This window comes from Ovis aries, chromosome 23 (genome assembly GCF_016772045.2).
Source record: "Ovis aries strain OAR_USU_Benz2616 breed Rambouillet chromosome 23, ARS-UI_Ramb_v3.0, whole genome shotgun sequence".
Lineage (NCBI taxonomy): Eukaryota > Metazoa > Chordata > Mammalia > Artiodactyla > Bovidae > Ovis > Ovis aries.
In genome coordinates, this window is record NC_056076.1 from 14,172,024 (window position 1) to 14,194,402 (window position 22,379).

The 22,379-nt window shown below is 36.3% G+C and overlaps 1 protein-coding gene across 9 annotated transcripts in view; it reads right to left on the reverse strand.

The window, feature by feature from the left end:
• The window catches only part of PIK3C3 (phosphatidylinositol 3-kinase catalytic subunit type 3), a 160,918-nt gene that overhangs the window by 39,188 nt on the left and 99,351 nt on the right, over positions 1-22,379 (reverse strand). For all 9 annotated transcript variants that reach the window (XR_006057810.1, XR_006057811.2, XR_009598139.1 and 6 more), the window contains exons 15-20: positions 19,560-19,676; positions 16,602-16,733; positions 14,037-14,165; positions 13,420-13,489; positions 7,967-8,031; positions 5,278-5,362 (exon numbers count right to left, since the gene is read on the reverse strand). Coding sequence is in view for 6 of the 9 variants with exons in the window: in XM_004020410.6 (XP_004020459.1) it covers positions 5,278-5,362; positions 7,967-8,031; positions 13,420-13,489; positions 14,037-14,165; positions 16,602-16,733; positions 19,560-19,676 (598 nt within the window). In the remaining 3 variants the exon portion in view is untranslated. The remainder of the gene's footprint in view (positions 1-5,277; positions 5,363-7,966; positions 8,032-13,419; positions 13,490-14,036; positions 14,166-16,601; positions 16,734-19,559; positions 19,677-22,379) is intronic.

Genomic DNA, 22,379 nt, shown 5'->3' on the forward strand with positions numbered 1-22,379 from the left:
AAACAATACCATTTCCCTTTCCTTAGTAAAGATATGAGTGTGAGAATAATCAGTGTTCCCACATTTACTTTCATGATACAGATTTGACACCCTGCATAATCTGAAATAAAATGACATCATAACTAATTGTATTCTTCTTTTTAACCTCTACCAAAAACCTAAAATGTTACTTTTTAAAATGAAAGTTATACATGTATCCATATGATAACACCCAACAATCAGATTCTAGCACAATGCTGTATTGACTTATCTTTAAATAATGGCTTTCAACCTCTAACATTACCTGGAATGCTACCAAACTCATTGAAACACAAAAAAATTATTTTGTAATGGAGCAATATATATAGAAAGCAGAAGAATGTTCAAAGTAAGATAAAGAGAATGTCTGTTATCAAATCAGTTATCAGGATATGAATAAATGTGTAATGCTCTTATTAGAAAGAAGATCTAATTTGGAGTTAACTGTACAAGTATAATTTAAATAGCTTTTTTTTTAAACATTAGAAAAGTCATATTCTCATTAGCTCTTGGGAAAAAAAAGGAAACATTATATAAAAGGCACAATCCTATGACATTTAGCACATATAAAATATTGTTCCAATACTCTCATTAAGTGAGCAGGGTTTTCAAATTTTAGTCAATATTTATGGATTATACGTATACTTCAAGTAGAAAAATATTAACATTTCTTAGCTGGGCAAAAATTCATATATTTTCTAAAATATATATATTATATTACACATACTAGGGCTTCCCTGGTGGCTCAGACGGTAAAGAATCTGCCTGCAATCTGGGAGACTGGGTTTGATCACTGGGTTGGGAAGATCCCCTGGAGGAGGGCATGGCAACTCACTCCAGTATACTTGCCTGGATAATCCCCATGAACAGAGGAGCCTGGTGAGCTACAGCCCATGGGGTTGCAAAGAGTTGGACACAACTGAGCGACTAAGCACACAGCATACACAATACTATATGCATAGGTATGCAAAAGATTTTCTGCTACACTCATAAAGGCTTGAGAAAAAAACAAAAAAAGACAAAGAAATTGGAAAACATAAACTAAACGAAAGGAAGCAATAAATATGAAATAGAAAAAGTGAAACAAATTAATAAAAGAAGATCACCATACAGTCCAACTGTTTTTAAACATGGCTGCTCATTAGAAACACACCTGGAGCTTTGGAGAACAGCAATACCTGAGCATCTGCATTTTTCAAACACTTCCAAGACAATTCTGTTATGCATCTGGATTTTGAAAAGTGATTGCAAGTTTTTTAATTAAATGGTAGTTTTAGTGATGTAGAATTCTGTTATTTTCTGTTGACCAAATAGATAATTTCCTTTAGTATTTATTGTAAAGCTGGTTTGGTGGTGCTGAATTCTTTGACCTTTTGCTTGACTGGAAAGCTTTTGGTTTCTCCATCAAATCTGAACAAGAATCTTACTGGGTAGGATATTCTTGGTTATAGGTTTTTCCCTTTCATCACTTTAAATATATCATGCCATTCCCTTCTGGCTTGTTGAGTTTCTGTTGAGAAATCAGTTGATAACCTAATGGGAATTCCCCTGTATGTTATTGGTTGCTTTTCCCTTGTTGCTTTTAATGTTTTATCTTTGTCTTTAATTTTCGTCATTTTGATTACTATGTGTCTGAGTGTGTTCCTCCTTGGGTTTATTTGATCCATTAGTTTGACTTAGTATGAATAGAATGCTGGATTTCTAATTTATATTTACTAAAAACTGATATAGTTCCATGTATTCTGGCATCTAGTATTACTGCTAAAAATCTAGAAAATTTATTATCTTAGTGATAAAGAAAAATTTTGAATGAGGCTTGAAACTTCTAATCCAATTTTGAGAATACAAAGAAATGTTGTAAAAAAATATAGGAAGATAACAAGCGATACAGTATTAACTAAAGTACAGATTTTGTTCAAATTTCACAAAATTTTATGTTAGTATTCATTATTTGTTTTCATATCTTATTCAAGATTCCACATTGTATTTAATTGCATTGAGCAGCTTCAGTCATGTGCAACAAATTCTGGTAAATTCTCTTCATTTTTATTCTAGTACAAATATTTTCTAAATTTCCTTACTATAGTTTCTTAGATATACCCATCATGAAAAAGTAGACATTTAATTTCCAAACACATGGGATTTTTAAAAAAGTATCTTTAACATGAATTTCTCATTTGATACTAATTTCTGATTTAAATGTTTTCTTCTCTGCAATTATCCCTCTGTGTTTTTTTCAAGCTAACTTTATTGAGGCTTTCAGTGACTCAATGATCTCTCTTGGTAAATGTCACACTGCACTTGAAAATATGTGGGTTATTTTCAAATACCTTTTAATACTGATTTCTAACATAATTCCACAGTGATAAATAAACAGCCTTTGTATGATTTCAATACCTTTACACCAAGAAATTTTTGCACTTTGTCTTATGTCCCTTGATATGTTCCAGTGTCTCCTAGTTTATAGTCTATGGAAACTTGAAAAGAATTTGTGTCCTACTGTTGTGTGAAAACTGCATGAATCCTAATTATGTTGAAGTGGTTCACAGTGCTTTTCAGGTCTACTATATACTTACATGTCTCTGTATATTCACTCTGTTAATTTCTGAGAATTTGATACTGAAACTCCAACTAAAAATATTAATTTACTTAAAAAATAATTATAATATCCCAGTTCATACTTTCATAATTTAAAAAATTAAAATAAGTTAGCATTTCTTTACTATATATATGATATAAAAAAGTTATAGTCACTACATGAAAGTTAAGTAACAAGACAGAAGGTAATTGATTGATGGCATGCAAAATATCTCAAGTAATAAAGTAATGAAAACTGCTGCTGCTAAGTCACTTCAGTCGTGTCCGACTCTGTGCGATCCCATAGATGGCAGCCCATGAGGCTCCCCCGTCCCTGGGATTCTCCAGGCAAGAACACTGGAGTAGGTTGCTATTTTCTTCTCCAATGCATGAAAGTGAAAAGTGGAAGTGAAGTCGCTCAGTCATGCCTGAACCTCAGCAACCCCATGGACTGCAGCCTACCAGGCTCCTCTGTCTGTGGGATTTTCCAGGCAAGACTACTGGAGTGGGGCGCCACTGCCTTCTCCCAGTGAAAACCAGGTGTGGCTAATTAAAGATTCTTTTACATGCTTTTAATTCAAAGTAGGAACTATAACCTTTTCCCTTGAATCCAGGCAGGTTGTGTGACTCTTCTGACCAACAGAATATGACAAAAGTGACAAACTACCAGCTTCCCAATCCAGGCCTTCAGAAACAAAAAGTTTCTACTTCTTATCTCTTAAAATTCTTCATAAATCCAGCTCTGAGAAACACAAGCCACGGGGAAGCCTCTACAAGTGCCTTGATTAACAAGCTTGGCTGAAAAACAGTATAAGCTGCCAGCCATGTGAGTGATCTATCAAGCCTTTAGAAAATATATTAATTTTTCAGATCTTAGAAAACAGAATGAACAGAGAAAAAAATGGATGGAAGAGAAAGGGGAAAAAATAAAGAAGTAAAGCAGGGAGGGAAGGAGAGGAGAGAGAAATACAGAGTAAGAAAAGGGGAACATTCTCTCCTAGATGCTTTAATCAACTTAAAAAAAATTTTAAATCAAAATACACTGCATGTGATCATTTTTATGGTTGAACACATTTTCATGGGTAAATACAGTTACCTGTAAAATGCTATGTTTCTTAGTTTAAAATGAGAATTAAAAGTATAAAGAATTTGAATATATATACACACATTTTATTTCAGTATTTTAAAAGTTCCTAAGAATATTACATTTTCTTTATAATTCTCAGTCAAAAATATACCAAATATAAGTTTAGGAATAAATTATGCAGTACAAAATAATCTGGAATACAACATCACAGGAGCATTGTGAAAAATAAAAAAATAGTCATGTATAAGAGAGCAACTTATAAGCCATTAAATGATGCAAAAGTATAAATATAGTTATTGTATGTCTAGAAAATCCTCTACTTGCTTCCCTCAGCTTTGACTGCTTAAGTATAAATATGGATGTAAACATAAATATAATATTTATGTAAAACAGGAATAACATGATATATGCCATATACTATTCAGGGCTCAAGTCTAGTGTCAATTCTTTTATTAACTCTCCCTTAAACAATCTAGCTGTTAAAAAAAAAGAATCTTAAGAAAATAAAAAATATAAACTTCATGAGAATAGGCATAAGTGGTTGAAACATTTGAATTAATCTCTTCAGCTTGCCACTACTGACATTTCCAGTAAGTGACCATAAGTACTCATCTAAAATACTATGATAGGTACTTCTTAACATGGCACTATAATCTTAGGTCTAGAGATTTATCAAAAACATGATTATTCCTGACAGACTTTTCCCAATCTACTTAACTGCTTGGACAAAGAAGTCTAGCAGGCTAGAGTCCATGAGTTCGCAGGAGTCGGGCATGACTTAGTGACTAAACCACCACCACCACCACCACCACTTAATCGCTTATTCAAACTCAAAGAAAATCAAGGGAAAAATTACAGCTTCCAGGAAGAGATAACTTACAGTTACAAAATAGTTAAGTGATTGCAAAGATATATCTATAAAAGACTAAGCAGAATTTACACTGTATTCCTACCATTATGTCAAAACATTAATGACTTCTTTTATCACATTTTCTATCTTTTAATCTTCTTATAGGGCATTTAAAACTGCTGTGGCTTGAATAGTAGTGTCCCCTCAAAATGAACATGCCTCTAACACCCAAGGTAGGATGTGGGACCTTTTGGAGGTACTTAGCCCTCAAGTATTGGAGAAGGCAGTAGCACCCGACTCCAGTACTCTTGCCTGGAAAATCCCAGTCCTGGAGAGGACTGGTAGGCTGCAGTCCATGGGGATGCGAAGAGTCGGGCATGACTGAAGTGACTTAGCAGCAGCAACAGCCCTCAAGTATGGAATCAGCACCTTATGAAAGACCCCACAGAGCTGCCTAGCCGTTCCCAGCAGGTGCAGTTACAATAACAGGTCTTTAACCCGAAGAAGGTCCTCACCTGACCAAGCTGGCCCCTTATCTCAGACTTCCAGCCTCCAGAACTATGAGAAATAAATTTCTATTGTTTATAAGTCACCCAGTATCTGGTATTTTGTTATTGCAGCCCAAAATGGACAAATCTAAGCCAAAATCTTAACATGTTCTAAATGTGTATGAATGTGACAACAAGATAGCTTCCTTTCCTTTATTCCCACATATCAATGAGAAGCAGTAAGTTGAAAAACTTACCACAGCTTTTAACGTAAGTGTCCATAACTTCAGCACTGATTCCATTTGGCCCATTCTCACTTGGTGCATATTTTCTAAAAAAGTTCTGAAAAGATGTTTATATGTTTACAAATTCAATCCTTTAAATAAATTAAGCATTTCAAATTTGTAAATAATGACAAACAGGTATCTGGTATAAAACTTTATAAAATGCAGAATTGGGGAAGCATATTTCTCAGGAATCAGTCATATTACTATGCTTATAGTCAGAGACTAAGAAATAAACAAATAAATAAAAGTGTGATATTTCTATACCACAGAGGAAAACATTAAATAAATGTACTGCTATATCTCATACTTAATTTACCAGTTTGTTTCACATTTCTCCTGAAAGTAAACATGAGAGGCTTTCTGTGAATCATACATTCTCCTAAAAGTAAACATGAATTTTTAAAATGACCTTTTAAGTATAGCCACTGAAATACTGCTACCATTAACAAGCTCAATAAAATTACATTCCAATACTCAAAATAGTTACAATGCAATGCTAAGACTTTTCAAATTAAGAGGAAATTGACAGAAGATAAACATGAGATACAGACTGAACCAAAGAATTGCAAGGGCACAATAAATACACTAGAGTGTCCAAACAGTCTGGACATACTGGGGAAAATTGTATACTTTCTTTTCCCCATATTATCAACTAGCCTATTCTTTTACATGTAGATGTTAAAGAAAAATAGACACAGTATACTATCTGAAAATATAACTAACACTCTATTAAAAGATAAATTTATCCTATGTTTTAAGCTTTTTAAACATTCTATAAGTGAAAAAGAATGCATATCTAGAAAATATAAAGAACTCCTACAAACCAATAAGAAAAAGACAAAAAATCCAAGAAAAAAATGGGCAAAATATATGAACAAGCACTTCACAGAAGAAATAAATGGCCTATACACATATTTCACTCAATGTTTTTTGGTGATCAGGGGAATGTAAACTAAATAATAATAAATATCAAAATTTAGAAGCTCGACAATACCAAGATTAAGTAAAGATGAGTAGCAAAGAAAAACAGTTGTTTCCAAAAATAATTATTTTGGTGAACAATTTTTAACTATCTACTAAAGCTGAAGATGAGATAAGCTACGACTTGGCAAAATTATTTATACCGATCACACACGGAATTACGAATCAGGACACAAACTGTCACTGTCTTTATTTTACAAAATCATAATTGCACAGAACAACATAATAATTGACAACTTTATTAAACAGTTACTTCAGTTAGAACCTGTCTTCAAGCTCTGTATACATTTCATGTCATCTTCAGAAGAATTCTATTGCTAAGTACTCTTATTACCCCAATTTTATAGATACAAAAACCGAGACTTAAATCGTATGTTAGGAGGTCCCCTAAACCTCTGACAGATTTGATCTGTTCGATAGGGTCACAGACTCAGCTTACAGCTGTACCACTAGTAAGGTGTATTATAGCAGAAATAAATGCAATGGAATCAACATGGAGAAGACACGCAGGCAAAGCTTGTGAATTACATGTGAATCCTCCTTGTTCTCTTCTGAAGGGATACACTGAGCTTATTTCCTGGGGGCTGCTTACACAGGCACCCTCTATAGTCTATTTAGTCCAGCAACTATCAAAATTCTAGAAGGGAGGCCGGTTGATTCCTATAAATCATATTATTTGTACAAAGAGTCTAGGTATGTGAACCACCCTTATGAGTTCCTACTGAAAGCCAAATACCAGCTCAAGGTTAACCTGTTTGCAAGGTTACTCAAAATATAGATAGAAAGCCACAGAGCCCAACTTCAAACTCTGGCAGTTTGATGTTTTGTGTCTGAGTTTTTAAGCAACTGAGCACAACTGTACCTTGAACCAAATAATAGAATCAACCTCTTGTTTTGTTAAGAAATCAGAGTAAAGTCTTTCTGAAAGTCTGAACTCCACACTAAATTACTGGGACACTCAAAACTGAGAAACACAAAAACATAGTATAGTAAATATCCTTTATCAAGCCCTTCACTGTATGATTTTTCATCTCAGGCATATCAATTTTTTCTGTGTGAATTACATACATTTTTCATAGGAAAAAAGAAAAATTACATTCAAAAGATAACAAAAGTAAACTATTAACATGAAGTAAGAATTTTGCAATAAACACTAATTCACGATTTTAAAATATAAAAACAATTTCAAATATACATATGGCTTAGTACAACTTGCCTTTTCTTATCTTAAAGGAGAATAATGATTTTGGAGAGGGAGGGTGGGGAAAAAGGTCTTAAAAAACATAATTATGTAAAACACGTATGACAAGAATATCACTGTAGCCTTGTTCTGAATAACAACAAAAACTGGAAATAATCAGAATGTTCACTGATGGCTACATAAATCATAATATTTCCATACTTTGCAATATAATGTAACCATAAACTTCAAAAAAATTCCTGATCGCCTATTATGTGCCAGGCAAAGTTTAAGGAACTGAACATCTATCTACCTTGGAAACATTTCCAACTGTTAGCATTGTTTAATTCTTTGGGGAAAAAAAAAACAACTTTAGGGAAGAAAAGTGAGAAAAAGAGACTGTCATTTCTAAAACTCTATGTACTTTTTATAGAGACTGAAACTTTTCTAAGAAGAAATGTTCCCGAAATTTATAAATCATTAAAATAGATATTATACCTGAATGCTTCCTTCTGTATCAAGAACTTCAGCAACAGGAACTGATTGGATAAACTGCATGAAGCCTACACAGAAATAGATATATTGTATTAAGCACAGCTTTTGGTTAAGCCACTGGAAGGGCTTGCTGAAGCTGAAGCTCACTTAGGCCACCTGATGTGAAGAGCCCCCTCTGTTGGAAAAGACTTTGATGCTGGGAACACTGAAGGCAGAAGGAGGTAGCAGAGGATGATATGGTTAGATAGCATCACTGACTCAATCGACATGAATTTGAGCAAACTCAGAGAGAGAGTGGAGAACAGAGGAGCCTGGTGTGCTGTAGTCTATGGGATCGCAAAGTCAGACATGACTGAATGACAAAACAATATTGGTTAAGCAATCAAGATTCTGTTAAGAATAGTGTTCATTTGCAAATGTACACAATACAAACTTATTAGCTTGAAGAGGTCTATAAACATTGTATTTAGTAATATATTGGCATTTACATCATAGTAACTACACGGAAACATATTAAAAAAATTAAGCTGAAAATCTGTATGTTTCTCTAGGCCAATTTCTATTATTATATACAGGAACACAAAGTAATAAGGTTCAGTTCAGTTGTTACTCAGTCATGTTCGACTCTTTGCAACCCCATGGACTGCAGCACACCAGGCTTCCCGTCTATCACCAACTCCCAGAGCTTGCTTAAACTCATGTTCACTGAGTCGGTGATACCATCCAACCATCTTGTCCTATGTCATTCCCTTCTCCTCCTGCCTTCAATCTTTCCCAGCATCAGGGTCTTTTCCAATGAGTCAGTGCTTTGTATCAGGTAGCCAAAGTATTGGAGTTTCAGCTTCAGCATCAGTCCTTCTAATGAATATTCAGGACTGATTTCCTTTAGGATTGACTGGTTTGATATCCTTGCAGTCCAAGGGACTCTCAAGAGTCTTCTCCAACACCACAGTTCAAAAGCATCAATTCTTCGGTGCATGGCTTTCTTTATAGCCCAACTCTCACATACATACATGACTACTGGAAAAACCATAGCTTTGACTAGACGGACCTTTGTCGGCAAAGTAATGTCTCTGCTTTTTAATATGCTGTCTAGGTTGGTCATAGTTTTTCTTCCAAGAGGCAAGCATCTTTTAATTTCATGGCTGCAGTCACCATCTGCAGCGATTTTGGAGCCCCCCAAAATAAAGTCTCTCACTGTTTTCATTGTTTCCCCATCTATTTGCCATGACGTGATGGGACTGGATCCCATGATCTTCGTTTGTTGAATGTAAGCCAGATTTTTCATTCTCCTCTTTTACTTCAATCAAGAGACTCTTTAGTTCCTCTTCGCTTTCTGCCATAAGGGTGGTGTCATCTGCATATCTGAGGTTATTGATATTTCTCTCCCAGCAATCTTGATTCCAGCTTGTGCTTCATCCAGCCCAGCATTTCCCATGAAATGCTCTGCATGTAAGTTAAGTAAGTAAAGTGAAGTGAAGTCGCTCAGTCGTGTCCAACTCTTTGCGACCCCGTGGACTGTAGCCTACCAGGCTTCTCTGTCCATGGGATTCTCCAGGCAAGAGTAGTGGAGTGGGTTGCCATTTCCTTCCCCAGGGGAGTTAACAAGATGACAAAATACACCCTTGACACACTCCTTTCCCAATTTGGAACCAGCCCATTGTTTCACATCTGGTTCTAACTGCTGCTTCTTGACCTGTATACACATTTCTCAAGAAGGTAAGGTGGTCTCATATTCCCATCTCTTTCAGAATTTTCCAGTTTGTTGTGATCCACACAGTCAAAGGCTCTGGCATAGTCAATAAAGCAGATATTGGTATTTTTCTGGAACTCTCTTGCCTTTTCTACAATCCAGTGGATTTTGGCGATTTGATCTCTGGTTCCTCTGCCTTTTTTAAATCCCGCTTGAATGTCGGGAAGTTCTCAGTTCATGTATTGTTGAAGCCTCACTGGGAGAATTTTGAGCATTACTTTGCTAGCATGTGAGATGAATACAATATTTTGTGGTAGTTTGAACATTCTTTGGCATTGCCTTTCTTTGGGATTTGAATGAAAACCGATCTTTTCCAGTCTTGACCATTGCTGAGTTTTCCAAATTTGCTGGCATATTGAGTGTAGCACTTTCACAGCATCATCTTTTAGGACTTGAAATAGCTCAACTGGAATTCCATCACCTCTAATAACTTTCTTTGTAGTGATGCTTCCTAAGGCCCACTTGACTTCATATTCCGGGATGTCTGGCTTTAGGTGAGTGATTACACCAACGTGGTTATCTGGGTCATTAAGATCTTTTTTGTGTAGTTCTTTTGTGTATTCTTACCACCTCTTCTCAATATCTTTTGCTTGTTAGGTCCATACCATTTCTGTCCTTTATTGTGCCCATCTTTGCATGAAATGGTCCCTTGATATCTCTAATTTTCTTGAAGAGATCTCTAGTCCTTCCCATTCTATTGTTTTCCTCTATTTCTTTGCACTGATCACTGAGGAAGACTTTCTTATCTCTCCTTGCTGTTCTTTGAAACTCTGCATTCATATGGGTATATCTTTCCTTTTCCTTTGCCTTTCACGTCTCTTCTTTTCTCAGCTATTTGTATGGCCTCCTCGGACAACCATTTTGGCTTTTTGCATTTCTTTTTCTTGGGGATGGTTTCGATCACACCTTCCTGTACAATGTCAGAACCTGTGTCCACAGTTCTTCAGGCACTCTATTTATCAGATCAGTAACAGGGTAAGGGTTCTTAAATTTGGCATAAAAATTTCTTTCTTCAGTTTTATAACATATGTCAGTTAAAATTCTAAATGAAAAATCACTTTAAGAAATCTGAAATTGTGGCATTTCAGAATATCAATCACCTAACCCTAAAATTATAGTATATTCATTGGCTTTCTTTGTGTAATACTCTATCTTCTGCCATTCCCTGGAAATGCTATGAGAGGGAAGTATAAATCCCCTACCTGAACTACCATAAAGAAGGGGAGGGGGATAGTATACATGAGAATAAGGATAAAAATTAAGCCTGTAAGTAAGTCCAGGGACGACAAAAGAAGTGTAAAACTACAAATCTGTGAAAAAAAAATCAAAGTTGAATGATGGAAATATTTCAGAATCATAAACAACTATGATCTGGTTTTGGTAAGCCTTACATTATAATTGGGCTGCCCTAGTGAATCAGTGGTAAAGAATCTGTCTGCCAATGCAAGAGAAACAAATTCAATCCCTGGGCAGGAAGATCCTCTGGAGAAGAAAATGGCAACCATCTCCAGTAGTCGTATCTGGGAAATCCCATGGACAGAGGAGCCTGGAAGGCTATAGTCTGCGGGGCTGCAAAGAGTCAGACATGACTAAGTGACCAAACAATGACACATTATAATTATCTGCATGCTTATTAGGAGACTGTGCATTATTTTAGAGTAAGAAACATCTCATTTATTCCCATATGATAAATACCGAACAGTCTGCATCAATGCATTTAACATATATTTGTAGTTTTTCTACTAGGTAGCAAGAATTTTGCAGGTAAGCAAAAACAGCGCTTTGACCTGCTTTCAAATATCTCACGAGTTTGCAAATTTTATTGGAATAAATGCTATGAATGAAAGGACACTATGAAAAGGAACAGTAAAGGGAGACCTATATTACAATACAGATCAGAGGGCCTCTGACATCTGAACTGTGCTTTGAAGGATAATAAGATGCATAAATAAGGCAGAAAGAATATTAAAGATTACAATAATATAAGGCTCAAAAGAGCATGGTACATTTGCGAAAATGGAAGGTGGATGGTGTGGCTAAAGTCTAAGAAGCAAGGAGAGTGGAAAAAAGAGGTGTAACAGAGAGGTATGGAGGTATGTTATACCACTCAAGAACTTGTAAACTAAGCTAATGCTTTTGTCTCGGTCCCAGGAGCAAATAAAAGCTAAGTAAATCAATTTATGTAGGACAGTAATAGAACATATAAGAAATTAAACTGCCAGAAAGATTTGGAAGTAACAAGGAGAAGGGCAGAAAGCCTAAAATAAAACAAGTACTTGTTTCTCCGAAGTACCTAATCTAAGGGTAAGAAGCTCTAAGAGTAATAAGATTATAAAAGTTACAACACACATTAGGCAAGCATTCTGAGGGAATCTTCCGCCAAACTTCTAGAGGTTACTCAATCTCAGAAAGAGTTAGACATATATATTAAAAAAAAAAAAATCAATGAATAAAAGCAATATCATCTGCTGAGTGGTTTGCATAAGCACAGCACAATACAAAGCCTCTCTAGGTTTTAGTAACTCTCAATAATGATTATATGCAGAGTACATCACATGAAATGCCAAGCTGAATGAGTCACAAGTTGGAATCAAGATTGCCAGAAGAAATATCAACAGCCTCAGATATGCAGATGATACAACTGTAAAGGCAGAGAGTGAGGAGGAACTAAAAAGCCTCTTGATTAGGGTTAAAGAGAGTGAAAAAAGTAGCCTGAAACTCAACATTCAAATAACTAAGATCATGGCATCTGGTCCTATCACGTCATGGTAAATAGAAAGGGAAAAAGTTGAAGCAGTGACAGTTTTTATTTTCTTGTGCTCCAAAATCACTGCAGACGGTGACTGCACCCATGAAATTAAAAGTTGTTTGCTGTTTGGAAGGAAAGTTATGACAAATCTAGACAGCGTAATAAAAAGCAGAGACATCAAAGACAAAGGTCTATATAGACAAAGCTATGGTTTTTCCAGCAGTCATGTAGGGATGTGATGGACCACAAAGAAGGCTGAGTTCCAAAGAACTGATGCTTTCGAATTTTAGTGTTGGAGAAGACTCCTGAGAATCCCTTTTACTGTAGAGAGATCAAACCAGTCAATCCTAATGGAAATCAACCATGAATATTCATTGGAAGGACTGATGCTGAAGCTGAAGCTCCAATACTTTGGCTACTTCATGTGAAGAGCCAGCTCACTGGAAAAGACACTGATGCTACGAAAGGATTGAAAGCAAAAGGAGAAGGGTGCAGCAGAGGATGAGATGGTTAGAGAGCATTACAGACTCAACAGACACAAATCTAAGCAAACTCCAGGACATAGTGGAGGACTGAGGAAGGAGCCTGGTATGTTGCAGTGAATTAGGTCGCAAAGAGTTGAACATGACTTAGTAACTGAACAATAACAAAAACAATTATGATTTCAGATACAAATCACCACAGAAGAAAACTACTGTGGTTTGGAAACAGTTTTGAATCCAAAGAAATATATCATAAAGGTTCTCATTTTTTTCCCAAATACGCTGTTTAATGATTTCAAGAGGTATAAAAAGAAAGGGAGGGAGGGAAGATAGACAGGTCGCCAGGAAGGCCTGACTGGTCTTCAGTGTTACAAATGAGTTCAATCCCTAGTGTTCTTAACAACTTCCAATTTAAAAAGGAAAAATATACTCATTGGACACTGAATAAATAATTGTTAAAAAATAAACTTACCATGCTTTGTACTAGTGGCTAATACTTTGTAGGGCGTCAACTTCAAATCCAGATTTTCTTTTCGTAGAAGCTAAGATCAAAAGTTATATTAAACAAATGAAAAGAATGTTAAGAAACAGTTTTGTAGTATTATAGCAGTTTAATACATCTCTTTATCTTTTTCTAAATCACTGTCAGTTTTCACTGACAGAGGGTTCCTCCTAAGGATTTATGCAGGCCTTACTGGCCATGAAGTATTTTATGACTCCAAATAAGGAAATGAAAACAAATATGTTTCTTTAAAATCCATGGACAGAAACAGGATTTAAGAAAGAAGATTTAATTGACTAAGAGGAAGAAAATTACTAAATCCAACACTGAAAGAACTGTGAAAAAGTTTTTATAAAAAGGAACACATGCAGTTTCATTTTATACTCATCTTAAGAGCCATCTACAGTAATACAATAACAACTACATTTGTTCAAGATCAAGTGGAGATTGTTCAGCTCTCCAGGACTGTACCTGAATGTTATATAATTCTGGGTACATGTAATTCTGTATCCATGCATAGCATATCCACTAAACCATTGATTTCTGAAATGAAAACATGTTCCCTACCAACATAAGATTATCCTCACCTTGTCCATGAGTGAAATGATTTGGAGAATAAGTTGATCTTGGCGTAAATCATCCCCATGCTTAAATATAACTGGATATTTGCCTCCATCTTCAGTCTTAAAGAATAACTGTGCAGGCATAAGAGCACTCTGGAAATAAAAATATTATTTTCAAATTATATAAGATGGAAATATAGAGAAACCTGTAATAATCTAAAGAAATGAGTCTGACAAATCAAATAATGTTAGTTTCTATAGACCATGAGAGATAACAGCATAAAAAGCATCAGACAGAGGGATGAACAGGTGTGTGACAAAAAAAGTACAGTAAAATGTTACTAACAGAATTGAAGAAGGGAGTGTATAGTTGTTTACTGTGAAAGCCTTTCAACTTTGCTATATGTTTGAAAACTTCACTATAAAATGTAGGGGAAAGGCATCAAAAATCCTTCAAAGAATTTAAGTTTAGAAACTACAACCTCTAGTGAATTAAAACTTCAAACAGTTGTAGTATCCTTTGATCACCTCAGGGTAAATATATTTTATCCCTGTACCCTACTCACAAACGCTCAAGAAAACAACTGGAAGCAAAATTCCTAAAGATAAGTGATAAGGCAAGATGTTCTTTGTTGCAACTTCCCTATTCCGATTTGGACCTGATTTTGAAATTTAGAGTACATCTGAAATCTAGTGTAAACATATGACAATCTAAGGATAACTAGGGCACTAATCTCAGTGCCTTAAGGGGCTCACTCCCCACAGAGATCTAGCTTTTGTTCTTAAGCTAGGGTCTAACAAAATGCTGTCTAAAAATATTGAAAACTAAGTCCATAACCTTTTCAGCTCTAAGGAGTTCATAGAAGGGCAACAAGAATTCACGGATTCTGCTACAACTCTGTGTAGACATTTCAGTGTATGTACAAGCATTACAGGTAACTTTCTAAAATATCCAATCCATTACTTTCATTGGACTCTTAAACTCATGACCCCCAAATGGTTAAGAATTATAATCCTAGAGTTATGCAGTAAATGCCCTAGAACCATTAGTCCTAAACTCCAACTCAGAATTTTCAAGAATGTCCACTTATTTAATAAAGGCTAGAAGAAAAAATTCAGAATTGAACATTAGGATTAAAAAGATATCCCATGATATCTTACGGACCATCTATACTTTGTATATATGACATAATTATAAAATTATTTAAGAAAAAAAAATGGATCCAGAATCTACCTAACAATGATGACAGATTCTCATACTGCACTCTTACAACTCTGGCTCTATGTCTTAAACATTCTTTTTCATCCTGTTTGCTAAAAAATGATAAAACACTGTTCTTGGTTAGTCCTAAAGGGAATGAGAATATCAGAAGCAGATCTTATTTGGGAGTTCTACTGGAGAAGGCAATGGCAGCCCACTCCAGTACTCTTGCCTGGAAAATCCCATGGACGGAGGAGCCTGGTAGGCTGCAGTCCATGGGGTCGCTAAGAGTCGGACATGACTGAGTGACTTCACTTTCACTTTTCACTTTCCTGCATTGGAGAAGGAAATGGCAACCCACTCCAGTGTTCTTGCCTGTAGAATCCCAGGGATGGGGGACCCTGGTGGGCTGCCGTCTATGGGGTCGCACAGAGTCGAACACGACTGAAGTGACTTAACAGCATGAACTAAGAAATACTTGCATTCTCTCTCCTATAACCAGCATTTTTTTAATTGCAGGTTTATAACTCAATGTGTCTTAAAACCAACTAAACAGGTTGCAAACAACATTTAAAACTGATGCAATAGAATAATTTTTAGAAGAATAGACACTATCAGTCCATAAGATGCAGTAAGGTTAAAGTACTGCTTTTTGAAACATATTGCAGTTGTGCATGCTGGGCTGCCAAAGGCTGCCTTTCAAATCACACCCTTAAAAAAAATCTGAACTATTTCTTATTGTAATCATACCCTTTTTAAAATATATCCAAAGGAGAGATCTATGAGGCCTTTCTTACCCAATAGAAAGTAATATTCCAATGCAACTTCCCCCTTTTCCAACCCTAGAATCCTACAACATCATGTCTCAATGAAGCTTCACAAGGAATGATCTCAGACCTTTGGTCTGCTTAGAGAAGGCAGCTGCCTCCAGTCCTTTCTAACTATCCAAGTGGTGGCCAGCCAAAAGAAAGCCAGGTACATGCTGTTATGGACTAAAGAGAATTACCACTTAAAAAGATAAGAAAATATTTAAGTTATAGGAACAGATACCAAATTGAAAAATTTTATAAAAGGGTAACTGGAATTCTTATCTAACCATAGGAACTTATAAAGTAAATGCCTAAGTGTGCAATTCAATTTATTTTTTAAGCTTACATGGGAAAAGACAGGTGCGGCTCTGATTAATAAATAGTTCAAAGAATTAAATATTAAAAAACCCAGTGATATAAAAATACTTCATACATTTCACATAAAAATGTCCACAGGTATTACAAAAAGATCTTAAAACACAGATAAATAAAAGGCATTTTTTTCCCAAAAGTAGAGTCTCTGATACAGCTTTAAAGAATCAGCTCCAGTCATAGATATAAAAGATCCACCACCATTACCTTAAACAATGTAGCTGTTTCTGGAATTATTCCTCTAATTTTCACCTGAGGTTCTAAAGGCAGTGGGATGAGTTCCACATCGGACAAGTTCATCTTTTCATTGTCTCCAAGCAATGCCTGTAGTCTCTCATTCTAGAACAAGTTATAAAGTACTAATTAGGTTACAATGGAAAAGTGACTTTTAAAGCATATGGTAAGGATGTAAAAGACTGATAACATTAACGTTAAAATATCTGCAAAGCACCATCAAAGTCTATGTGAAGTAACATAACATAAAGGAGTTAGTATGTGTGAGAGAAAAGCACTTATAATCCACCTGACAATAACAGCAGCACACTTTGTAAGGCACGATCCCCTGACCTATGAAATGCTGGACTCTCAGAGGTCAGGGAGTATGTTTCTCTTGCTGCAACTGAGAATCAGGGATATTCTCAGGCTGGACTTAAAGATATAATTTCTGCTTTAAAAGGACTTATGAAGTCACAAAGAGACTAATGTTGTTTGAAGCTTAATTTCACATGACCAGATATTAAACAAGAATTTTATTAGCTGTTTCACTGTGTATTTTGGGTTTAAAAAGTAAACTCAATTTACTTGGAGGAACTTGGACCCTACATTTTACTATTCATTGATTCTATCTGATGAAACTTTTACTAAGATATCAGGTTCAGTTCAGTTGCGTCCGACTCTGTGACCCCATGGACTGCAACACGCTAGGCTTCCATATCCATCACCAACTCCCAGAGCTTGCTCAAACTCTTATAATCATTTACTCATTTTCTTTAGCTCACATACATACTGCATTAAGCCAAGATTTCAGAAACTGAGCAGTTCAAGTCATGATGAAACAGTCTTCTCACTTAACAGCATCTATAATGTTTAGACCAAGCCCACCTATTCAATTTCAAAAGGACAACCTATTTTCTTGGAAAGCTGTGAGAGAGAGAGAGAGATTGAGAGTGTGTGTGTGTGCGCATGCGTGCATGCTCAGTCTGTCCAACTCTTTGCAACCTCATGGACTGTAGCCCACCAGGCTGCTCGGTCCAGGGAACCCACCTTCCTTGCATCTCCTGCATTAGCAGGCAGATTCTTTACCACTTGCACCACTTGGGAAACCTTGTGAGTCTAGCATTCTTTAAATAGGTAAGCTTGTTTTCATGGGGAGAAAACTTAACTAAATACACTGCACTTCTTCCTATTTCTCAAACATGTCACACATGCTCCCACATCAGGGCCTCTGTGCTTGCCGTTCCTCTTGCTGAAACTGTCTTCTCTAGATATTCCCATGGTATGCTCCCCAACTTGCTTCAGGTTTTTGTCCAAATGTCAACTCTTAGTGAGACCTTCATGATCATTCCATTGAGAAATGAAACACTGCCTTAATACTTGAACCGGGCACTACCTATTCCCCTTTCCTGCTGTATTTTCCTCAATAGCATAAGACACTATATAGCATATAATATATTTTATTTATTTTGCTAACTTTTCCCTCCAACAGGAATGTAAGCTCCTTACATTATAAAGGGTAGGGATTTTTATATTCACCATTGTATCCCAGACTCTAGAAAGAGTGCTTGGCACACAGTAGACATGCAATATATTTTTACAGAATATATATTATAATCTAAAGAATTATAAAGTAAAAGAGAATATTTAACATTCAAAATAAAAGCTTTAATCTGTTTTTAAATGTGGAATTAATGTATTTTTATTAGAACTCAAACATCTAGATTCAAAGACGTCAATCAAGAGAATTTTTCCTAAATGATATCAGCAAAGGAAAGAAGGTAGCAACAATATTAGTATTTGTTTTACCATCTGAAACCTAACTCATGGATTCCCTTGTGACACATTTACCACTGTTAGACTCACCAAGACAAGTCTCTCCCAACTTCATTATGAGGGATGGAAAAGCATTACATGTGATTTTAAATTATTAACTGTAGCCATTTCATTATTCCTGGTAATAACACAAACAGTGGTGGTGGAGCATCATCTTGGCCTTGCACTAAAATGTGGGGGCATGTTTCTATTAAAACTATGTAAATAAAAACTAAGTTTGTCTTTTATTATCATCATGAAAAAAATGTCTGAAAAGAGTTTTAGCCAATGTTAACACTACATTTGGGACTGTCTGATTTAAAACACAGGCAAAACAATATGTGTTCTGCAGTATGTGGCAAATACAAGGCTGTGAAGGCTGAAAGCGGTGAGAAAACTGCAGAAGAAAAATTTGAAGCTAGCAGAGGTTGGCTCATGAGGTTTAAGGAAAGAAGTCATCTCCGTAGCATGAAAATGCAAGATGAAGCAGCAAGTGCAGATGTAGAAGATGCAGCAAGGTTATCCACAGAATCTGGCCAAAAATAATTAACAGAAGTTGCTACTACACTAAACAACAGATTTTTCACTGCAGATGACACAGACTTTTATTGGAAGAATGCCATCTAGGACTTTCATAGCTCAAAAGGAGAAGTCAATGCCTGGCTTCAAAGCTTCAAAGGGCAGGCTGATGCTCTGGTTAGGGGCTGAAGTTGAAGCCAACACTTATCTACCATTTCAAAAATCCTAAGGCCCTTAAGAGTTACGCTAAATCAATTGCTTGCTCTTAAATGAAGAACAAAGCCTGTATGGTAACACATCTGTTTACAACATGGTTTCCTGAATATTTTAAGCCCACTGTTGAGATCTACTGGTCACTTAAGAGTTCTGGTAAAGGTGTACAGTGAGATTAATGTTGTTAATCTGCCTGCAATGCAAGAGACCCAGGTTTGATCCCTGGGTCTGAAAGATCTGCGAGAGAAGGAAATGGCAACCTACTTCAGTATTCTTGCCTGGGAAATCCCATGGACAGAGGAGACTGTCAGGCTACAATCCATGGGATCACAAAGAGTCGGATATGACTTAGTGACTAAACCACCACCTCTAAGCATAAACAGAAAGCAAAGCCAGAAGGTTTACCTTTTTCTTACGATTTCCACTTTCACGCTGCACTGCCTTCATTAGGTGCACCAGCCGATCTACAAAAGTCTGTTGTGCAGCCAGCAGAGAACGCATAACTCTGACAGACTTATCACCCTGAAGGAATTCAAAGGAAAGAAAAGTTAACTCTATATAGCATAATGATCAGTTTCTTCAATAACATGGGTGACCTTTATTTATTATTTAATAACTACAAACTTCAACACAAAGTAATACTGAAAAAAAAATCTTGATTCAGAGATAATGAGAAGCCTGTTATCTTCAGTTCAGTTCAGTCGCTCAGTTGTGTCAGACTCTTTGCAACCCCATGAATTGCAGCACGCCAGGCTTCCCTGTCCATCACCAACTCCCGGAGTTCACTCAGAGTCGTGTCCATCGAGTCAGTGACGCCATCCAGCCATCTCATCCTCTGTCATCCCCTTCTCCTCCTGCCCCCAATCTCTCCCAGCATCAAGGTCTTCTCCAATGAGTCAACTCTTTGCATGAGGTGGCCAAAGTACTGGAGTTTCAGCTTCAGCATCATTCCTTCCAAAGAAATCCCAGGGTTGATCTCCTTCAGAATGGACTGGTTGGATCTCCTTGCAGTCCAAGGGACTCTCAAGAGTCTTCTCCAACACACTTCAAAAGCATCAATTCTTTGGCGCTCAGCCTTCTTCACAGTCCAAATCTCACATCCATACATGACCACTGGAAAAACCATAGCCTTGACTAGACGGACCTTAGTCGGCAAAATAATGTCTCTGCTTTTGAATATGCTATCTAGGTTGGTCATAACTTTTCTTCCAAGGAGTAAGCGTCTTTTAATTTCATGGCTGCAATCACCATCTGCAGTGATTCTGAAGCCCAAAAAAATAAAGTCTGACACTGTTTCCACTGTTTCCCCATCTATTTCCCATGGAGTGATGGGACCGGATGCCATGATCTTCATTTTCTGAATGTTGAGCTTTAAGCCAACTTTTTCACTCTCCTCTTTTACTTTCATCAAGAGGCTTTTTAGTTCCTCTTCACTTTCTGCCATAAGGGTGGTGTCATCTGTATATCTGAGGTTATTGATATTTCTCCCGGCAATCTTGATCCCAGCTTGTGTTTCTTCCAGTCCAGCGTTTCTCATGATGTACTCTGCATATAAGTTAAATTAGCAGGGTGACAATATACAGCCTTGATGTACTCCTTTTCCTATTTGGAACCAGTCTGTTGTTCCATGTCCAGTTCCAACTGTTGCTTCCTGGACTGCATACAGATTTCTCAAGAGGCAGGTTAGGTGGTCTGGTGGTCCCATCTCTTTCAGGATTTTCCACAGTTTAAAATATTTGAGTTGAAAAAAAAAAATTAAAATAAAATAAAATATTTGAGTCGTCAAATTGCATGTTTCTTCCCACATGCAAATGTGTGACAAGACAAAATTTACTGACCCAAAGTGTATTCACTGACTGATTCAATAAATATCTGGACGCTTATAATTCCTTCAAAAATGCTCTGGGCATATAGTAGAAACAATATTATCTTCAAGGAACAAATTAAATCCTTAAAAGAAAGTTCTCAAATAGCAATATAATATGCTAGCTTAGTAAAATAAAAGCCATAAAACCAATGCTATGAAGTCTTAATGTAGTAATTCTCAGTTCATAAAATATTATAAAATAACAATTTCTCATTTAATTTCTCCATTACACTGATAGAAGCAGCCTGGCAATTATGTATCTTCATTTAAAAGACTGAAATTTATTCTCAGAGAGACCTAATTGCCTCAGAGGATGACAAAGGCTATAAGTGACAGAACTGAGATTAGAAGAGAGGACCAACTGCTTATTTTCCAATCAGTTTAGATATAGCAAATCTATGGGCTCTGAGAGCTATAAAAAAAGTTTATTCTCAAAGAGTTCAATAAGATGTGATTTAAATTTCAAGACAATTTACATGGAACATGAAACAGCAGATAAAGATGCTATAAAGCAAAATATTTCTACAGCAAATCAGGAACTGCTGTGACAATTTTTTTCATGGCCCATGCACCCTCTGCTGGCTGAACTGAGACACTGCCTTAACAATCACAAGAACACCAGGTAAAAAACACCTACAGATCTCTAGAAAATGTAAAAGCAAAAACAGAAGTCATGTAAAGTATCTGCAATATGGCCACTGCCAGATTCATGTAAATATACCTAGTCTTAGGGCTTCCCTGGTGGCTCAGAGGTTAAAGCGTAGTCTTAAAAATAAAAATTGAAAACAGAGAGTGAAATAAAAGAGTAAAGATTTGGGGTTTTTTTGGTTCCAGCAATAGGTTTTTTTCATTAACTTAGGGGTCAACAAACTTTCTATAAAGGGCCAAGGATTAACTACTTTAGGTGTTGTTGACTACAGAGTTTCCATTCTGGCTATTTACTCCTATTGTAGTCAAAGTGGTCACAAACAATATGAAAGCAAATGAGCATAACTATGTCCCAATAAAATATTACTTATGAAGACTGACTTGTGAATTTGACATAATTTTTATGTGTTGCAAAGTATTACTCTTCTTGTGACTTTTCCCAATTATTTAAAAATAAAAAGCAACGTTTAGCTCATCAGTTCAGTTCAGCTCAGCTCAGTCGCTCAGTCGTGTCCGACTCTCTGTGACCCCATGAATCGCAGCACGCCAGGCCTCCCTGTCCATCACCAACTCCCAGAGTTCACTCAAACTCATGTCCATCGAGTCGGTGATGCAATCCAGCCATCTCATCCTCTGTCGTCCCCTTCTCCTCCTGCCCTCAATCCCTCCCAGCATCAAGGTCTTCTCCAATGAGTCAACTCTTCGCATGA